The following is a 21,585-nucleotide window of genomic DNA, read 5'->3' on the forward strand; positions in this document are numbered from 1 at the left end:
TATCGTTTCCTAAGGACACATACAAAACCACCTAGCGTTGATTACCTCTGTGAGTGGCAGTTTGTTCTCGCTCTTCTCACTGATTACCAAATCCTTAGTTTTCCCCATCCGTGTGTGCAGCAGATTAACTGCGTGAATTGACCTTTACATTTGATGATGACCTTGCTGGAGTCTGGACACTTTTATCACTTTCATAAAGGGCCTGCCCTTTAGCCCAGCGATCCTTTTCCATGAGTTTAGATTGAAATTATAATTTATAATTACTTCTATAATAATGCCAATGTAAAAAATAAATTGGAAAAGAACTCAGGCTGGCTGGGTTTGGTGGCTGGCCCATGAAAGAGTGAACTGAACTAGTTACTATAATTCTATGCAATGAAGTTCAATTCCATTCTTAATATAATGTATGTAATACAGAAATGTTATCAGCAATGAAAATGTTCATAATGTGTTGATTAGTCAAAATATACCCATTATATGACTCTATTCTGGGAAAACAAACATGCTTTCACATGTTGTGACCTTTAGGTATTTCAAGTGGAGTTTTAGTCTTATTTATTCACTAAAGAAATTTCTAATTACTATATTCTCAAAGTTAGAAACAAAAATTTTGGCCATTCTGGTCTGCAGAGCAAGTTCCAGGACAATGAGAACTACACAGAGAAACCCTACCTCAAAAAAAAAAATCTTATTTTATTGTTAAAATTATATAATATGGAGTGTGTGTGTGTGTGTGTGTGTGTGTGTGTGTGAGTGTGTGAGCACGCGCGCACATGCATGTACACATGGAAGGCACTCTACTGGCTAAACCATCTTCCAGCCCAGAAATGAGATGTTTTTAATGACATAATGCTATCTCACAGTATATGGTCTCGTTCCCCTTAAGTGTGGTTAATGAAAATATACTGCTGTATGGCCACAACGAACGTATTCAGAAAACAATCTAGTTTACTCTTGTTGGGCATATTACTAAATGCCAAGAACCTAGAACTTGTGGGATAGTCAAAAGATTGGGGAAGCACTTTAAATTCTAATTCTAGCACAACCCAAAGAAAGAGTGTTAGTTTGAATTTTATTTCCTAACAGTATTTTTCTATAACAAACTATAGTCTGACTGTAGTCTGGATGGACTTATGTTTTATTTAAGTTTATTCTTATTATTCTTTATTCTTTCTTATTTCCTTGGGTCTTAGAGGTGCCAGACAGCATACACAAAGGCTTCTTGCCAAGGAGAAATGGTGGCAGTGACTTCTAGATAACATGTCATAGTAGAAAAGTAGAAAAGTCCATTTAATTCCTCAGGATACCTTATGGGCTTTAGTGGAAATTTGCAGGTTTCTTTTTAAACTTAAACTGAATTAAGGTTCTAGGGCAATGGTTCTCAACCTTCCTAATGCCGTGACCCTTTAATACAGTTCCTCATATTGTAGTGACCCCCAACCATAAAATTATTTTATTGCTACTTCATAACTGAATTTTGCTACTTTTTTGAATCATAATGTATCTGATATGCAGGATAACTGATATGCAACCTCCAAAGAGGTCACAACCCACAGGCTGAGAACCACTGCTCTAGAAGAAAGTACCTGATAGCAAAGGGCTGCCTAGAAGTGATGTGAGATTCCCCTCTGTATGCTGTGAATATGTTTTGTTACAATTGGTTAATAAAGAAGCTGCTTTGGGCCTATGGCAGCACAGAATAGAGCAAAGTAGGAATTCCAAGCAGAGATAGAGGAGAAAAGAAGGCCGAGTCAGAAAGACACCATGTAGAAGAAAGACGCCCACCGGAACCTTACCGGTAAACCACGAGCCTCGTGGTAAAATATAAAATAATAAAATGGGTTAATTTAAAATATAAGAGCTAACTAGCAATATGCCTAAGTGATTGACCAAGCAGTGTTGTGATTGATATAGTTTCTGTGTGATTATTGCCCATCTGGGCGGCCAGAAACAAACGAGCAGTTTCCACCTACACAGAAGGAACGAGTTCTGGAATACACCACAATTCAAACTCTGCCTTAGGCTTGGGAGCAGAAAAAGCTCCATGACATGTTTGTCCTCTCCTCCATCCTTGTGCACAGACCCACAGGTGTGCAGCTCCAGACCAGGGTGAGCAGAGGTGGAAGGCTAGCAGACAAGCTGGAGCTAGGGCAGCCCCTGAGTCACACACTGGTTTCTCCTTCATAGGGGTCTGCAGCACCATGAGCTCCTCCTCCCTGAGGCAGAAAGTCACAGTGGCATTGGCCACCTGCTGGAGGCTACCACTGTCTGTACTGTTGAGGCTGCCCTGCCTTCTGAATACGCAAGTGAACTCTAGTGCCCCTGTCTTCTTAGGCAGTAATGGTGCTGCAAGTGCTCACATGCAGACCCATCTGGACTGTTCCCATCCTCAGGGGTGAAGGAAACTGAGCTGGGAAGACCAGTGAGAAAGCCGGGATGCAGAAGCAGGGGCAGACAATGCCAATGCGAGCTTCCATCACTGATGAAAACCCTCTACACGCATGCTCTGGGCAGGTCCTCTCCAGACTCTAAGGAAGCTGCACGTGTCCTTGCTCCAGCTGTGTGTTCGGCGTGGTGACCAGGCCTGGGTCTTTTACTTTCCTCTCCTCAGCCTCTGTTCCTAAAAGCGACTCCTCTGTTCCAGAGCCTTGAGAGCCCCAGGATAGACCCGGCATTCTGGATCCTGGCAGGGCTTGCCTGAGCGCCCAAGCATGATGAACTTTCTCTGCAGTTCAGATAGTGGGGCCAAGTGCAATGAAGCATGCCTGTAATCTCATCACTAGGAGGCTGAGGCAGGAGGATTGTAAGTTTGAGTCCAGTCCAGGATATATAGCAGGCCCCAGCCTCAAGACTGCGTAAGAACAACTGTGCAGATATCTGTCATTAAACAAAACAGCCCAGGTTGTTTCTTTTGCTCTTTAGCTGTACAACCCTCTTCCACTTGCAGACACAGCTTGCTCACTGCCACAGGAGAGCACTGAAGTTATTTCCAGAGAAGGATGCTCCCTTCTGAGAGCCCCGTTAGCTCAGCACCGGTGGCAGAGCAGAGAGGCAAGCCCACAGGCTGTCTAAGGCACTGACTGGGCAGAGAACCTTAGCCCTTATGCTTGCTTATGTCTGGTACTTGGGGAAGATGCCCATGCATAGAGGGAGGGTCCTACGTGAATCTGACAGCTTTCTGACTGGTGGGAAGGTTGCATCGCAAGTTACTTACTAGGTGGGAGGCAGTCCCAGTTTCCAAGTAGAGCTGAGCCCTAACCCTTACAGCAAGGCCTCCACAGTAGGTGACCTCATCACAGCACCAGCCGTTACAACAGCTCATGGGTGACCTCATCACTGTGCCTGTCCTTATGACAATGCGTAGGTGACCTCATCACTGCGCTAACCTTACAGCAAGACCTCCACAGTAGGTGACCTCATCACCATGGTTATCACAGAAGTTAGACTCCGGGACTAGGACAGCTCAACTGAATCACTTAGTTTCCCTACACTGGCCACTTTTGCCTGGATATGACACTGCAGGTGACAGCCTTAGACTCAGAACCTTCTGGGAAAGAATGTGACTGTCTGCCAAGTCCATTCACCTCCGAAGTTCTTGGGCCATCCTTTCCATGGCTGCTTCCCTCTCCTGCCTTAGGCCGCTCCCTTACTCTCTAAGTGAGCCTAGGATCGCACAGCCCCAAATAATCATCTGGATGGTGTGCTTGGAGGGCTGGCGGCCACTGAGATGGGGTACTCTTAGATGCTGTGACACTGGAACCCAGGCATCCTCCCAGCACCACTAGTAATAGAGCCACTGGCCCTTCAGGTTAGATGACAAGGAACCAACCCAGTGAGATCCGCACCAGCACCTGGCTTGTCCACAGGTGGCTTAGGCTTTAGCAGAACCCAGCTGAGCTCTCTAAAAGTTCACTTATTCTTGCTTCCAAGGCCTGGAAAGGACCAGATGGCTCCTACAGGTGCCTGTCCTCTTTCTGCTTTACTTCAGGACAAGGGAAGAAAGAAGACCCTAACCTTGTCCTCGATAGAGGAAATCTGAGGTATTATTTAGGAAGGTAGCTTTGAAGCTCTTGCAGGCATTGCAGGGAGAAGTCAGCCACCCTGCAGGTCCCCTCCCCACCAGCAGCAGAGCCCTCCCCCAGGCCCCTTCTCACAGAGTCCCTGCTTTTGAGGAAAACCAGAAGAGCCCGATGGGTTTTCAGAGTACCTATGAAGTGTTCCCGAAATAAAACCAGACTAAAACAAGCCAGCCAAGGTCAGTGGAAAGAAAATCCATCTGCTGCTGCTTAATTGCTTTGAAAATGACTCTGAGGATATTTGCATTTCTGCGAGCGCTCTTCAGAAACCCACGCTATCCTAAGGCAGTGCCACACCGCAGCTGTGGCTCGCTTGATGGAGGAATGCTCCCTGCTCACACAGGACAGAAAGGGTTCCTCCAGGCAGCCTTCAGCCAGTTCCTGAAGCATCCAGAAAACCTAGTCTTCAAGCCAGGAGTGGTGGTGCTTGTTTGGAATCCCAGCACTCCAGAGGCAGAGCAGTAGGAGCTGAAGTTCCAGGCCGACCTGGCATCACAGCAAGTTCCCATCTAGCTTACATTAGGGAGGAAGAAAAAAAAAGATGCTGTTGCCTCAAAATGAACAGAAAGAAAATCTAATCCTAACAGAGCTTATAAAAATTGTTTACTATTTATTTATTTTTGAGGCCAGGTTTTGCTCTATAGCCCTGGCTGGTCTGCTCTGCCAGACCACTCTGGTCTTGAACTCACAGTGATCTGCTTGCCTCTAGTGCTAGGATTCTAAATGCTTATATGTATGTGTGTATGTCTGCGTACTTATATGCCACATGTATGTAAGTGCTCATGGAGGCCAGAAGAAGATGTCGAATGCCCTGGAGTTACAGGTGTTTGTAAACTGCCTGATGTGGGTGCTGGGAACCAAACTCAGGTCCTCCAGTCCCTCTTTCAGAGTGCCCCGTCTTTCCCAACCCTACAGAGAGCAAGACACCAGGACATCATGTAATAATCTAGCCCATTATTTTGAAAGGAAGGAAGGAAGGAAGGAAGGAAGGAAGGAAAGAAAGAAAGAAAGAAAGAAAGAAGGAAAGAAAGAAAGAAAGAAAGAAAGAAAGAAAGAAAGAAAGAAAGAAAGAAGTCTTGTTCTAGAAAACGTGTCAAGTCCAGAAGTAACTGTATTTAGAATGTTGGTTTCTGAGAGGCACTGGCCATTTAAGATGTTTCACCATAGACCCTTGGGATGCTGAAGCAAGTCTGAGAATCCAGGTAGAGACCGGATAATGGTTCTGTGGGTTTGCATTCATCCAGATGAGGAAACAGGTGTGTTTTTTATTTCTCTAGCAAATGAAACTGCATTAGATTACATGATCTGCACAGTAGATTTGGACTCTATGTAAGAAGTTTAATTAATGTAGTTAACAGAGCTTGGGTCTCAAGTTTTTACTGGTGACTTCTAATTTAAATAATCAGAGGCTGTTGGATCAGTCATTGAAATAAAGCAGAGAGGCAGAGCTGAATGGGAGGTTCATGGTCTTACGGTTTCCATGACTCAGAATTCTCACCTGCTGCACATCAGTTACCTCATGACATCTTAAAGCGTCCATCACAAGCAGGAAAAATGTATATGGATAATAGCTCTCTGATTGGAGAAGCAAATCAACTGAAGATCAAGTTGCTTAGAGTGCAGCCTGTTGCTTTGTTCATCTTTCCATCAGTAATCAAACAGCAGCCTGAGGCAGCACCGGACTCTGCTGTAGGCAGAGCTGGGATTAGAGGTCCCACCTTGTACATTTCCTGTAAATGTACAGTCAGAAGTGGCCCCAGAAGTATGACTACGGTTGTTGCCACCTGTCTGTTTGTTTTACTTGGTGCATTCAGACCAAAGATGCTTTTTTTTTTTTATTACTGAATCAAAATGTTTAAAATGTGCTCTGGGGTAGTATAGGGTTGTCATTGTTGCTATCATTTGTGGGATGGTATAAAACAGTTATGGAAATGGATTTGTAACCAGAGTGGACCTGATCCAGTTCCACAGCCAAGCAGTGAAAGACTGTCATGTTCATTTTCATCCTAGACCACAGAAATCTTGTAGGAAGTGGGTTCTGCTGTTTTGGAAGGGAAAGTTGCAACGTTCACTCTGTGAGCAGCCTCAAGTTCAAAAGGATGGCTCTCAGAGCCTCCCTGTGGAAGCAGTTCTGAATTATCATAAACCTAGGACCCCTGAAGCTTGCCAGAGCAGCTAGATTTTAAAATCACTGTGAAGTCTACAGTTAAAGGAAAGCAGGGAGATTTGCCAGACAGTTCCCCAATAGCATATACTGAAGGCACGCTCGTTTGGGGCTTGTTTGTCTCACATATTTTGATGTGGTCAGTGGAAGACTGAACAGACCAAGGGAATTCCTCTCGGCAGGACCTACCCTGATGGTCTGGGGAGGCCCAAATGAGAATGGGCAATGTGGTGATATTTTGTTTATGCTGTAACAAATAAAGCTTGCCTGAAGGTCAGAGTGCAGAGCTAAGCCACTAGTTAACCGTAGAGTCCAGGCAGTAGCGGCACACACCTTTGATCCCAGCACTCGGGAGACAGAGGCAAGCGAATCTCTGAGTTCAAGGCCACCCTGGGCTACACAAGATTGAATCTGTCTAAAAAAAGAAACAGTTTACGTGAAGATGATCCCAGCACATAGGATCACGTGTCGTTAATCCCACCACTAGGGAGGTAGAGACACAGGAGCTCAGAGCAGTATGAGGACACAGTCTGAGACTTCGTAGGGACAGAGTCACCCATTTGGTCTGAGCATTCGTAGAGGTAAGAACTCCAGTGGCTGCTGCTCTGCTTCTGTGACCCTTCAACTTTCACCCCTGATAGCTGACTCTGAGTTTTTATTAATAAGACCAGTTAGAATTCATGCTTTAGGAAAAGACTGCTTTAGGACAAGAGGTAAGCTGTCCAGCTTACCTCTGTAGTGCCCAGGGGACAGCAGTGCAGCCTTGGTATGTCCTCACATATGCCTTAATAAGTCCTTGGAGTAGCTCCACAGATGGCCCATGCTGGGGTCAGAGGACACAGGCAGGACAGAAAGTCACAGGAACATGTACTTTTGTTGGTAAAATGAGTTTAACCTTAGTTGTAGGAGGAAATATTAGCCATGATTTGACAGACAGCTCATTTAGTCCTTGAAATAGTTGTATACATGCCTTCATGAAACTAAAAGGACAGTAAGAATAAAAGACTATGGGACCATCAAGATCAAGAGGGCTCAGCATATAGGGCACTTGTCCCCAAGTTCATAACCTGAATCCCTGGGACCCTCATCGTGGACAGCTGACAAAGTTGTCGCCTGTGTATTCCTCATGTATATTTTAATGCACAAACGTGCACACACATGCATTCTAAATAAATGTCAAAAATGGGGCTGGCAGGATAGCTCAGCTGGTGAAGGTGCTTGCTCTCGAGCCTGATGGCTGCATTCAATCCCCAGAACCCACATAATAGAAGGAAAGAACTGACTCCTGAAAGTTGACCTCTCTCTCTCTCTCTCTCTCTCTCTCTCTCTCTCTCTCTCTCACACACACACACACACACACACACACACACACACACATACGCACGCACACACACCATGTAAAATAAATAAATGTAATGAAAAAATTCAAAAGACCACGATAAAGCTAGAATTACAAGTACTGTATATTACTGAGCAAGCAGTGGAGATGGGCAGGTGCGTGCGTGGCAACACTGAGCTGGCTTGGGCTGCTTTCTGTCCATTGGCCCATATTCCTCCTGTTGTGTGTTTCTCCTCTGCCGCTGCTTTCCCATCTCCCTGCTCCTTAAACACCAGCTCCTTCCCGTGTTCTGCCCCTTCCACGCCTTTCTCTGTATCCCCCAGTTCTTTGGGGGGCAGCTTCCTCTGAGACTCTTTGCAGCTAGCCACATGATACACCAACATCTCCCAGCTCTGACTTTCTCACCTACAGTCCTTTCTCCACACCATCTCCGTCAGAAGGAGCCCCTGAATTTGGCAGATCCGACACGTGTTTTATTTCTTCATCTAAGTGACACATAAGTTACTCGGTCACCTAAGCCAGCCGTGCTGCCAGCCGTTTTGTGCTCAGCCCATCACAGCTGACCTTCGGGCGGTTCAGATCCACCGCTCCTCTCCACGGGCCCTGCCGTCACCTCGGCTCACACCTTCAGCATCTACAACAGCTACTGTGACCTGCTCTGAAGGTGACTTCTTTTGCAGTTCATCCTTCAACAGGCAAATCCTTCGTAAATGCCCAATTGTGCCACTGTTCGGGGTCTCCATGTAGCCCGCTGTTACTTAAGCCCTTAGGCATCACAGAAACTAGGCCAAGTGTGAGACCGCAGGGAAGAATGGGCGGTGTCGCTCATCTCAGAATTTGGAAGATGTGGCCCACCTCTCCAAGAGTCTCATGTTGCCTGTGGCTCTGTGTTCGTACACTTAAGTCCAACCTGCCAGGCAGCACTCTGCTGGGTTTCTGTGAGATTATCTCGCCGAGATGAGCACCTTGAACTCTGAACTTTGTAGAGACAGACATAGCACTAGCTCGCAGTCTGTTGTTTGCTTTTAGGTCAGAACATCTCAGCATACAAAGAATATGCTGCTCCTGGTGAGTGGATCTGTGTTCTGATCTCACAGCCTGAGACTCGGAGGCCTGGAGCCAGTGGTGACCTAAGACCAATTCCAGGTCTGCCATGTGCCTGCTGTGGGGTTGTCAACTAGACTTTTAACTGGTTTGAGCCTCAGTATTATTCCTCTGGGTGTTTGATTGATTTTTTTGTTTTTGTTTTAACATAACATTTTGCTGACTTTATTATATTTCAATCAGGAAAGTATCTAGCCATTTTTAGATAAAAAATATCTACCCATTTTTATCATTTTGTTTCAATGCCAAGAGAGGCTCACTGTTGGCCCCAACACCTTATATTGATTAGAAATAAAATGCTTTTATAGAGAAGAAATAATGCGTGTTTCCCAGACACATCCAAGCTTTGCTCCTGGGATTGACTGCATGGGCAGCCGTGTGGGGACCACTCGGACTCTGCCAATCTCGTAAGATTGGCCAAAGCAGCATTTGGGGAAGGAAATAAAGGGAGAGGTATAGGAAAATGACTGTAAAGGAGAGAAACTGTTCAGAACCGTACTCAGAAAGGCAGTGCCCCCCTTCCTGCTGGGGCTAAGAGGAAATTATGGTTGTGCCTGTGCCCTAGTTACTCAAGTCCCATCTGCTGGGCTCCGGGGATCAGACACTATAAGGAGACGCTCTACAGCCTCCGTGACTGTGATATCTGGAGGGTATTGAGTTGGTACTTCTTCTTTGCTAATCCTTTCTCATGTGTGCATCGTGTGTGTGTGTGTGTGTGTGTGTGTGTGTGTGTGTGTGTGTGTGTCCTCGCAGTCACAGGGTTTTGGACGTCATTCTGAAAGGTCGAAGAGAGAGACTCATGGCTCATGTTTAACTACAAATGTTTGTCATCAGCATGATAGAAAGCCACGGGCTCTGGGACATACATAGGAACCAGGATGCTTTGGAGACTGCCATTATCAGCCCGGTGACCTGGTCTTTGAATGGTGATCCTTGATGTGGAAAGTCCTTCATATGTGTTGCTTTTATTGGTTAAGGAATAAAGCTTCTTTGGCCTATGGCAGGGCAGAATATAGCCAGGTTGGAAGGGATATATAGAAAGAGTAGGCGGAGTAAGAGAGACGCCATGTAGCTCCTGAAGGAGAGAGATGCCAGAACCTTACCTTACCAGAAGGCCGCAACCTCATGATGATACACAGATTAATAGAAATGGGTTAATTTAGGATGTAAGAGCTAACTAGGAATATGCCTAAGCTATTAACCAAACAGTGTTGTAATGAATATAGCTTCTGTGTAATTATTCGGGTCTGAGCAGCCAGGAAACAGAAAAACAGTCTCCTTTTACAGATCCCAACGGGTTTTTCCAGTTCTCGTACACTTTGGTAAATTTTCAGTAGTGTCTTCTTGTCCATGTCCGTCTTTCAGACCTTGAGATAATAACTTCCAAAGCCTGTGTTACTTAATTACCACCTGGCCTCTGCGATGCTGGGTGTCCCCACATCTGAAATTAGAGTCTGCTTTGTGAAAGGAAGTCCGGAAGAGCTGAGAGGGGCTGACCTTGTGACAAAAGAAGAGGTTTCAGCTCATGAGTCAGGAATAAAGTGACCAAAGACTGGTTTCAAACACCTCCTAGAACCCATCAGTAGTGACTTTGTCGTTCTGGGTCAATTGTCCTTCAGCCATTGGAGTGAGAACATAAGAATCACATTTCTTGAGAAGAAGCCAGAGAAAAGTGTTTTGATATTTAGCTGGGGTTAGGCATGACCCCAGCGTTCAGATAGAAATGGTCTAATCTGAAACCTTGCCTCACTTCCTTTGTACCCCAACCATAGACTGCAGGTTTCTGACCTTGGCAGAGGGGTCAGAGGTCAGCGGGACATCAGGAACATCCGCTGCTTTGCTCAGGTTTTACTCCTCTTGACCAAACCCAGGTGAAGCTCATGGCCTTCCACCAGCAGCCACTTGCAGAAGGCCAGCCCAATGCCACTGCTCGTCCTGGTGATCAAAGCCACCTTCTGCATCTTTCACAGTACACAGCAGAACCAATCTGCATCCACCCCCAACAGCCCGCAGCCTGGACCACTCTCAGTGCTGGCAGGCCCTGACTAGTCATTTGGGGGGGTTAGGTTTTTCTTTCTTCTTGTATGTTTGTTTTATTTTTTTAATTTCTTGTATATGTGTGTTTTACATCTTTGTATGTCCATACACCATATACAATCCAGGTTCTAGAAGAGCTAGAAGAGGAAGCCATATCCCCCTGGAACTGGAGTTCCAGACAGTTATGAGCCATCATGTGGGTGCAGGAAACTCAGGTCCACTACAAAAGCAGCCGGTGCTCTTAACCACTGAACCATCTCTGTGGTCCCTTCTGTTTTGTTTTATTCTTTAAGTTTGTGAGATTGTAGGTACAAAATCCACCAGTAAATAGACGAAATTGTTCATCTTCAGATTTGACTCAAGCTGGACATGGTGGCTCTTGCCTTTAATCCCAGTGCAGGCAGGTGGATCTATGTAAGTCTGAGACCAGCCTGGTCTACATACTGAGTTTCAGGCCAGCCAGGACTACAAGATGAAACCCTGTCTCAATCAATCAATCAATAAATAAATAAGAAGGAAGGAAGGAAGGAAGGAAGGAAGGAAGGAAGGAAGGAAGGAAGGAAGGAAGGAAGGAAAGATGTATACTAACATCTTAGTAGAAGATTAGACTGAGCCGAGGGGTGGAGCATTCATTCCTTTAGTCCTAGCACCTGAGAGGCGGAGGCCAGCCTTGTCAACAGAGCTAGTTCCAAAACAGCCAGGGCTACACAAAGAAACCCTATCTCAAAAGAAACAAGAAGATTAGACAGAAGTAGTCAACCGGTGGTGGCACACGCCTATAAATCCCAACACTTGTGAAGCAGAGGCGGGCAGATCTGTGAGTTTGATCAGCCTGGTCTACAGAGCAAGTTCCTAGACAACCAAGGATACACAGAGAAACTGTCTCAAAAACATGGGAGGGAGGGAGAGAAGGAGGAAGGGAGGAAGGAAAGAAGAAAGGAGAGCCAATAAACCTAAAGATAAAATTCTCCAAGCAGTGTCCTTCCCAGCAGTTGTAGCTGTGGCCTACAGAGCAGGTCTGGACCAGGGATGGTGGTGCACTGGGGAGGCTGAAGCAAGAGGACCAAGAAACAGCATCAAGTGACACAGATAATTGGAAGCTGGAAGGCACAGATCCCCCCATGGCAGCTGAAGCCGGGAACTTTCTAGGCAGCCGTCTAGCTGAAAGGAGAAAGGGCAGCCAGGAACTACTGCTGTCGCTGGACTCACAGCGGGCTTTGGACTCTTCAGTCAGGCATGATATACAAGCTCATCCATCATACATGCTTCTTTGCGAATAATTCTTGCATTTGATGGGTTTGGTTTTTTAGTAAAAATGGTAACTGAACACTTATTCAGTGGTATTAGGACAGGACACTTGCTTTGGTTTTTGTCTCTAAAGCTCTCTAAGTTTGAAGCATAAAAGGAAGGGGAGGTGAATATCTTAGTTCTCTTTACCAGAAAACTTAATAGCGTGAAGGAGAACAGCCATTGGTTTCTGTTTCATTCCGACACCTGAAGTGTATTAATTGTGTTTTGATTGTTTCTAGAACACTGAAGACTGAGGGAGGAACTTTGATCACTCACTTAAGGGAATGAGTATTTCAAGCTTTGTGTATTTTTATCTTTTAGTTTCAGCTTCAACATTTAAGGATGCTCCACTTAGTAATTTGCGTGTGCAGCTGGCATGTTGGAGCGGGGGCTGAATGGCTTACAGGATGCCTTTCTGTCCTCCCAGTAGCGGGGATAATGAGGAAACGCACAGACGGGAACAGAACGACACTTCACAGCAAAGTGGCGTACATAGAACAGTGCAGACCCTTAGAAAACCAGAGCTGAAAGCCAGCGTGTTTGAAGGCAGGAGCAGAGGTCTAGACGCTATCATTCTTGCCTTGCCGCAGGACGTCCTATCGCAGACAGGCGTCCTCCACTCGGTAAACAATAGCATCTTCAAAACACTTGGTGTGAGTGCTCGGCATTCATAACCAGTAACAACCAAAAGGTGGGAAAGAGTATCATGCAGCCATAGAGGGGCACTCTGAAAGGCAAAGCTGAAGTATTTAAGAAGAGGGACTCATGAGCAGGAGAGACGGCCAGTGGTTAAGAATACTTGCTGCTCTTGAAGAGGACCCAGGTTTGCTTCCCAGCACCCACATGACAGCTCACAACCAGCTGTGACTCCAGCCCTAGGGAATCCGATGCCCTCTTCTGGCCTCCGCGGGCACTACTGCACAATGTTCTATACAGACATATATGCAGGCAAAACACCTACACATATAAAATGATCATTTTAAAAAAATGTAAAAAGGTAGCTGGGCAGTGGTGATGCACGCCTTTAATCCCAGCACTCAGGAGGCAGGAGGCAGAGGCAGGCGAATCTCTGTGAGTTCAAGGCCAGCTTGGCCTACAAGAGCTAGTTCCAGGACAGACTCCAAAGCTACAGAAAAACCCTGTCTTGACAAACTAAAAAAAAAAAAAAAAAAAAAAAAAAAAAAAGAATCGAAATACAAAAACAGGCGCCTGCTGTCTTTACTGACCACAGCCCTTCTGGAGTTTCGAGGAGCTAACCCTTGGCCTAGACACTGTCGCTCCATGGCTTGGGTATTATTGTATTATTTTCGTGCTAAGCCGTTTTTCTGAAGTGCTTTGTGTTTTGACCACTGTATTCTTTCCATTATCCTCCTTTGCTCTTTTTCTACTTGTAGCTCCTCAGAGAAATTTTGAAATTGCTTTCAAGATGTTCGACTTGAATGGAGATGGAGAAGTAGACATGGAGGAGTTTGAGCAGGCAAGTGGAGCCAGCTTTGTTCGCATTGCTTAGCCAGTGGGGGTGAGCCATGAGTGTGGGCCCCGGGTGAGAGCAGAGACAGCCACAGTCTTACTAAGAAAGCTCCCCTGCATGTGGAGGCCATTCTTACTAGTCTTCAAAACCAACCCTTTTTGCAAAGATTGAACAGATTTCCTGCATTCTCTTGTTTTATACCCACTCTGTATGTGATAAGTCACTCTGAAATATTTAGATGTTAAGAGTTTGCAAATAGGGCTGGACAGACGGCTCAGTGGTTAAGAGCATGAGATTGTCTTAACCTCCTGGGTTCAATTCCCAGCACCCACATGGTGGCTCATCACCACCTGGAACCCCATCCTTGGGGATCCCAAGGCTCTCTTCTGGCCCCCCTGGGCGCCAGTCACACATGTGACACCAGCATATGTACAGGCCAAATGCCCATATATATAAAATCATTTAAAACAAAAGAATTTGTGTACAGCCCATCTAGGGGGTAGAAGTGTGGGGCGTTAAAACCTACTGAGATACAATGTTGTGAGGATGACCACCCTGCTTGTAGGAGAGGTTCTGCACCCCACCCCCACCCCAAAACTAATCCTCTTTTCCTAAAGACAAGTTCTACAGGAGACTTCCAGTTGTAAACAGTCCAAGCTTCCTGAGTCAGAATCCTGGTTCTCCTCCTTGCTTCCACTACTCAGCTGTGTGTATGTGCCTCTGTCTCTTCAGCTAGGGAATGGGGATCGCAGGACATAGTGCCCGAGACTGTCGCATTGTGCAGCTGTAACCTCCCTGGTGTTTCACTGCCGTGAGTCTCGGGGTGACGATGTGATTCTGTTGTAGGTTCAGAGCATCATTCGCTCCCAGACGAGCATGGGCATGCGGCACAGAGATCGCCCCACCACTGGGAACACCCTCAAGTCTGGCTTATGTTCGGCCCTCACAACCTACTTTTTTGGAGCTGATCTCAAAGGGAAACTCACCATCAAAAACTTCCTGGAATTTCAGCGAAAACTTCAGCATGATGTTCTGAAGCTGGAGGTAGGTGTTGCCTGGACTAGGTTACCCTCCGTGTGCACATGGAACCTCGGGGTCAGGGGCTGAAGCTGGAGCAAGGTGTTACGTGGAGTAGGTGGTCCTCCATGCCGGTGCTTGAAACTTTTTGCAGTCTCTCTCTCTCCAGCCATGAGAACTTATGGGTCTAAGCCTTAGGGTTGGTCTGCGAGCCAGGAACATATGGGAAATGACATATTCTGCAGGAATTGTCATGGGAATCATGGTTCTCGGGCTTAAACAAAAATGAAAAGATTATAAATCTTAGTTGTCTTTGGATTCCCCATTTAAGGAGGAAGAAATTTGGGGGTCAGAGCATTCCTACCCCTCAACATGTTTTCCAGTTTTATGTTTGTTACATGGAAGGTACCAGAATGTAGAGATGAGAGGGAATAATAAATAGCCCTTTCTAGGAAAGTTTGCAAGGATGGTAACAGCTGGAAACACAGAATGTCAGAATGAAGATCTCCGTGCTGAGACTTGCAGAAGCGTCTCACTGTGCTTGGAGATTTACAAGCTCATTTTTCCATCAAAATGTAGTCAGTCATACTGTTAGGCCCCAGACACACACCATAAGAGTGTTGATGTTTTCACAGTGTGTCTTAACCAAGTGGATTTGGGTTTGGGGCTATTGATTCTATTCAGAGCGTTCATCAAACACCTTCTGTACATGCTTTTTGTCTAGCAACAAAAAGTCCTGATTTTTAAAAATTCCTTTACAATCTCCTTTGTCCAACACAAGCCCTACTTTAATATTATTTGAAATTTCAAAACACTAAATAATGCCATTAAAAGCACATGAAAAGAACGGTACTGCTTCATTTTAAACCCTGTCTGTTTCTCTGCACCCTGATTTTCCCATCCCCACCTTACTCAGTTATGACAGTTTGCAAAATCACAGGCTAATTCCAGGTATCTAAAAGAATGCTGTCTGATACTCAGGATCTGGGAGAAAAAAAAATAGAAGGATGAATAAAATGTTAGATCAAGCTTTAAAATTTATTATTGTGTTCATTTTTAAGTGACCTAAAGAATAATCATTGCTGGCCATGATGCACACCTATAATCCTGCCCTTAGGAAACTGAGGCAGGAGGATTGCCATGAGTCTGAGACCTGCCTGGGTTACATAATGAGTTTCAGACCTGCTTGGACTACATTGTGAGATCCTACCTCAAAAAATAAAACACCAAGCTGGACTTACCAAGGAGTACCTGTAATTCTGTCCTTCAGGATGCTGAGACAGGAGGATCAGAAATTCCTTCAAATTAGCTACATTTGAAGGTCATCCTGAACTACATGGGGCCCTAGAATAGGTTTCTGCAGTTACCCAGCACTCTTTACAGAGGCCTGCAGTAACTAACATGTGTGGCACCTGTGTTAAAGGTCCACGGAGCAGTGGCAGAACTGCTCTAAGCCATTCTAACTCCCTTGCGCTGCCGAAGAATGCACAAGACTTAGAAGCAGTAGAAGTAGCCGAGTGTTAGATTGCAAAGGCTGTCCCCACTGCTTGTAGAGGAACAAAGTGAACCGCAGAAAGATCCTAGCAACAATTGAAGCAAATTACATACTCAGTTCTCATTTAACCAGAAACTTAATCATAATGCCTCAGTTTTTAATTTTTATATCTGTTTATATCTGTATCTGTGGGGCTGAGGACCAGAGGACAGCATATGAGAGTCACTGATTTTCTTTCAAAACAACACGTGTATCCCAGGGTCCTTAGTCGGGTCATCAGGCTTGGTGACAAGAGCCTTTACCTTCTGAACCATTTCTCCAGCCCATAGTATTCCAGTTAGGTGCCATTTTGCTTTATTTATTTATTCATTCATTTTTGAAAGAAGATCTCACCATGTAATTCTGATTGACCTGGAGCTCACTCTGTTGACCAAGCTGGCCTCAGTCACAAAGTTCCTCCTGCCTCTGCCTCTCCAGTGCTGGCATTGAAGGTGTGTGCCACCATGCCCAGCAACATTTTGCTTTCTTTAGTCGTACATGGAGGACTGTCTTCCAAAAACAACTCTGTACTCTGGTTTGTGCCACTTCCCTTGCCCCAGGAACTTTGAGATAATGGAGTTTGAACTGGAACTTCTCAGAATAGAGAAAACTAGTCCTTTAAGCCTTAGGGCTCAACTTTGTGCAAATGCTCGTGTTAGCACAGCTTGAGCATCTGTTATTCAAATGTTTAGTAACACTGGTGATTTGGGCTTTTAATTTACTTTTCTTTTTGGATTTTGGAATATCTGCATGTGTGTAATGAGATATCTTAGGATGGAAGTTTACATTGAACTGTGTGTTTTTATGTCTAAAATATATATACTAGAGATGCTACAACTATATATAACTTGTATGTGCGTATATATGCATATGCATCATGCTGTACCTTCATGAAATTTGTGTTCTTACTGAAATATTTCAGTCTATTCTGCATAAGGAAGAAAGTAGTAGACCCTGTTCAAAATTTTTGTATAAGACTTTGTGTGGTCTAGACTTTGTATGGTCTAGACTTTACATCCTATTACTAGATCCCTGGGATGCACACCGCACTAGCCTTTACAAACATCAGAACATCTGGCATTGTAAACGAAACGGCTAAATTTCTTAGCTTTATAATTATAATTCAACACAGAATACAGATCTCTAAAATGCAGTTACAGGATAAAGATCCAAGTATGGGTACTTTACACAAACTTGAAAGAACAATACAAACCCATAGGGCACAGCAGGTAACTGCCAGACCAGAATTTAGCTGAACACTCCTAGAAACACAAATGGGAATCTAAAGAGGCAGAGCAAAGGACTCTGAACTTTCTGGGGCTCGATAGACCTGAAAGCCCACTAATATGTTAGTTGGCAGTGGGATAAAAAACATACAGAAAAACCAGGCGGTAGTGGCGTGTGCTTTTAACCTAGCACTTGGGAGGCAGAGGCAGGTGAATCTCTATTGTCTTTGACATTGACTTAGGATTATTTATAGGCTTTGGACCAGAAAATGCCAAGGTAGTTCCTGTTTTCTAGTTAGAAGGTCCTCATATGAGGACGCCAATAGATGCTTTTTACAGTGGGGGCAGATTAATATTAAGTGTTGTGTAAATAGTTTTCACCCTGAATTCATTCTTCCCACATATGATGCAGCCTGGTGACGAAAGGCCTGTTTCCACAGCTTTCTTTGGAAACTTTCGCCCATCAGTGCTATGTCTTCCCGGCTAGATATGTATCCCTTTGAGGAAGTGTGACCAGCCAGCAGCCCGTTGGCTCTGGAACTAATGAGGCCCTGGTTAAAACTTCACTCCCGTAGTTCCTGACTGTGATGTGATGAGTTAGTTACTCTCGGGGTCTCTGCCATGGCGTCTACTGTTGTTTTGTGTTGTTTGTGTGCTCCATGTGCCAGTGGCCTTGGGCAGGTCATAGTCAGCGGCACAAGCATCCCAACAGAAAGTCCAGAAAGCTTTTATTTGATTTTGGAATCAGTTTCTGAGAAGACATCTGGAAACAGCAGCAATTATTGTTTGTCTGAAACACTTTTAATTTCCTTTTTCAAAGTTTGGGTGATTTCTCCCTTCACTGAGCATGAAATAAAATCTCCTCATCACAGTAAAAGGCAAATGGAAATGATTAATAAATCTCAATACCTTTGCTGTGGGCTTTATAATTCCTTCCTTCTGCCTCTTACTAGTTTATTTCAAGGCTTCTCTTCTTTAAAACTTGAGATCAGGGAGATTTATGAGTCCATTTAGCTGATCCTTTCTGCCTTTTTCTCAGAACAGTAGTTTTGAAAGTAAAGAAGGTTTTATCCATCACTGTGCTTTTCCAGAAGGCTGAGAGAATGAGGGTCTGTGAGCTAAACACCTGCTCTGGCCCAGGCCCTTTGTGTGTATTAACTTGTTTTAAGACAGGTTCTCTTCCTCTATCCTTGGCTAGCTTGGAACTCCCAGAGATGAGCGCACTGCTGCCTCCTGAGTGCTGGGATTCAAACTAAGCACCCTGTGCCCAGCTGACCCTTTTTAATTCTCACCAGCTCTATCTGAGTTGGTAGCTACAACCAGGTCATAGGTGTAGAAGCTGAAACTCCAAGAGCTGAAAGCTGCCTTGTGGTGGTGTCAGGATCCCACGCCAGGTGTGTTCCACGCTTACTTTCAGACTGATCTATTTCTGCTCATGACTTGGTTTTCATTTAATTTATTTTTCGCTTATCCTATGCCAGAGTTTCTATGGGACTCAAAACATTGGGATTTTAGGGACAGAAAAAGATCAAAGTTCTACTATTCTGCCTTTTCCAACCGTCCATTTTTCTGGTCCCTGGCTACCCGGGACCACTCATAGGACTGAGAAGAAATACCCTGCTGTCTGCTGTTTGTAAGCTCTTACCTAAACTGGCTCTGTAATCCTGAGAAATAATTAGCTGATTAAACTCTGAAATGTTTGATGCTCTTAAATTCTGATGGCATCTGTTCCTTTCTACTCCCTTTCTATATTGAGAACAACACCAATCTGCTGGAGATGGCTCAGGTTAAGAGCACTGGCTCCTCTTTCAGAGGACCTGGACTCAATTCCCAGCACCCACATGGCAGCTCACAACTGTTCATATCATAGCTCCAGTTCTGGGGGATCTGACACCCTCTTCTAGCTTCCAAGGGCAACAAACAACCAAACAAATAGTGCACTGATATTCCTGTAAGCAAACACCCATCTCATAAAATAAAATGAATTAAAGAAAGAGAAAGAACAGTAGCAACAAAATCATGGCTTTAAAGAAGCAATGTAAAAATGCAAAGTTGCTTTCTTAAAACTCTTTTTAGGTTAAAAATTCCATCTAAGGCTACCAGAAGCTAGTGAGTTCAGTTCCTTGGAGACAGGTGCCAAGTCGAATTCAAGTTAATATATTCATTGATTTCTCGAAGAAAGAAAAGTGTCAATCAAAGTGAAAGGTAGAAAATTCCTTGAAAGATTATGGTTAATTTTAATTTGGGGGAAGGAGCTGTCGTGTCAGAGAGGAGTAAAAACTAATTTATACAAGAATAAAGACTGTAGCTAGAATCTACAACAAAGAGACTGGGAAAGAAGCTGGGGGTCTGTGTGGATGCTGCATAGCCAACCGGTCACACTGTGGTGCCTCAGGAGGCATGTGCATCAGTTACCAGCAGATAAATCAGGTACCTACCTACAGTTCCTACAAGTCAAAGAACAATGACTGCCTTGTGTTTCTGCTCTTCAAACAGTATTAACATTAACTACACTTATTTAATAAGAAAAAAATAAAAGCGGGGCATAAAAAATATGCTAATTCCCAACTGTCAGTAGAAACAGAGATGGCCACAAAATGACCTGGGGAGTAAAGATGCTTATGATTTGGGTTCGACTCCCAGGACCACGTAAAGAGAGAAGGAGAGAACTGGCTCCATGTTGTCCTCTGACCGCCTCATGTGCACCATGACTGTTGGGCCTCACACACTCATCATATACACACAACCTTCACATGCAGGCACACACATACACGACATACACACAATCATAATTAACTGTTAAAAGTAAGAGTAGAAAAAAAATGAGAGTTAATTTGAATTTATTGTTGTTATATTTACTCTCCTTCTACCCTAAGAGACCTGGAGATTAAATGCAGGTTCTCAGCCTTGGTGGCAAGTGTGCTTACATGCGAAGCTGACTTGCGGCCTGTTGTTCTTGTTATTGTTTCAGTGCTGGGACCTAACCCTAAACCCAAACCATTTGAGTGCTCTACCACTCTACCTCTGAGCTTTTGTTTGTTTGTTTGTTTTTGTTTTTATTTTTCAAGACAGGGTTTCTCTGTAGCTTTGGAGCCTGTCCTGGAACTAGCTCTGTAGACCAGGCTGACCTCAAACTCACAGAGATCTGCCTGCTCTGCCTCCAGAGTGCTGGGATCAAAAGCATGTACTACCAGCACCCAAGTCTAGCTGTGAATTTCATGATAAGGGTTGACTCTTTTTTATTTGTTTTTACTTTGGCATTTTAAGACAGGATTTCTCAGTGTATCTCTGGCTGGTTTGATACACATATGTCGACTGAGCTGGCTCAAACTTGTGCCGATTCTCCTAAGAGCCGTCCAGCTACTGGGTTATAAGCATGTGCCAACAGACTTGCAGGTCTAGAGTTGACACTTTTTTAATGAACAATGATGTTTTACCTGCATGTATATCTATGTGAGCGTATCAGATCCCCTGGAACTGAAGTTAGAGACAGTTGGGAGCCACCACGTGGGTGCTGGGAATTGAACCCAGGTCCTCTGGAAGAATAACCAGTGCTCTTAACCTCTGCACCATCTCTCCAGCCCCCAAGGGCTATCTCTTAATTACATGCAAGAAAACAAAATGGGGTTTTCATTGGGAGTGCTTTCTCTTTTATTTACTCTTTTGCTTCTACAAAGCAGAATATAGCTGATAATAAATTTATAGTTTCTTATTCGATCCTTGGTTTTAGCTTATATTTTTCAATAAAAGGTTCTTTACTCCTTTAAGTATTTATAACGGTAACAAGCAAAGTTTATATTTAAAGGTTTAGGGTTCTTTTTTGTTTGTTTTAAGGAAAAAAACCTATTCGGATAATAATGGTAGCAGTCTCCTCTCTTGTAAAATACAACGTTAATATTTAGTTTAAAAAGTAAAGGTACTTTACTAATAACTTTTTCCTTTGGGAAGAAAGCATGTTCAACATGAACTACTTTATTCTTGTCAAAGTGTTGAAAGAAGACCAGAACAAGCATTTCCTTAAATATAAAACGGGGACTGTGTTGCTTTCACCAGAAACTGAGATGTCAACAGAGCATTCCAGATCGTAGGGCAGGGGCTGGAGATGTGACCCAGGGACAAGAGCACTCACTGGCTGTTCCTCAAAGGATCTGGGTTCAATTCGCAGTACCCACAAGGTGGCTTGCAGCCATCCTTACCCTAGCTCTAGGGGACCACATGCCCTTCTCTGGCTCCCATGGATAATAGGCACACTCATGGTGCACAGACATAATGCAAGCAAAACACCCATACACATGATACTAAAATGCAAAAGCAAAGTGTAGGGAAA

At 44.4% G+C, this 21,585-nt stretch overlaps 1 protein-coding gene and 1 pseudogene across 2 annotated transcripts in view; one reads left to right on the forward strand and one right to left on the reverse strand.

The window, feature by feature from the left end:
* The window catches only part of Micu1 (mitochondrial calcium uptake 1), a 153,096-nt gene that overhangs the window by 73,878 nt on the left and 57,633 nt on the right, over positions 1–21,585 (forward strand). For both annotated transcript variants that reach the window (XM_048451741.3, XM_085679665.2), the window contains exons 7-8: positions 13,405–13,487; positions 14,328–14,525. In XM_048451741.3, coding sequence (XP_048307698.1) covers positions 13,405–13,487; positions 14,328–14,525 — 281 coding nt within the window. The remainder of the gene's footprint in view (positions 1–13,404; positions 13,488–14,327; positions 14,526–21,585) is intronic.
* On the reverse strand, positions 10,288–10,644 carry LOC125411206 (3-keto-steroid reductase/17-beta-hydroxysteroid dehydrogenase 7 pseudogene; annotated as a pseudogene).

Source organism: Myodes glareolus, chromosome 18 (assembly GCF_982192425.1).
Source record: "Myodes glareolus chromosome 18, mMyoGla1.1, whole genome shotgun sequence".
In the NCBI taxonomy this organism is placed as follows: Eukaryota; Metazoa; Chordata; class Mammalia; order Rodentia; family Cricetidae; genus Myodes; species Myodes glareolus.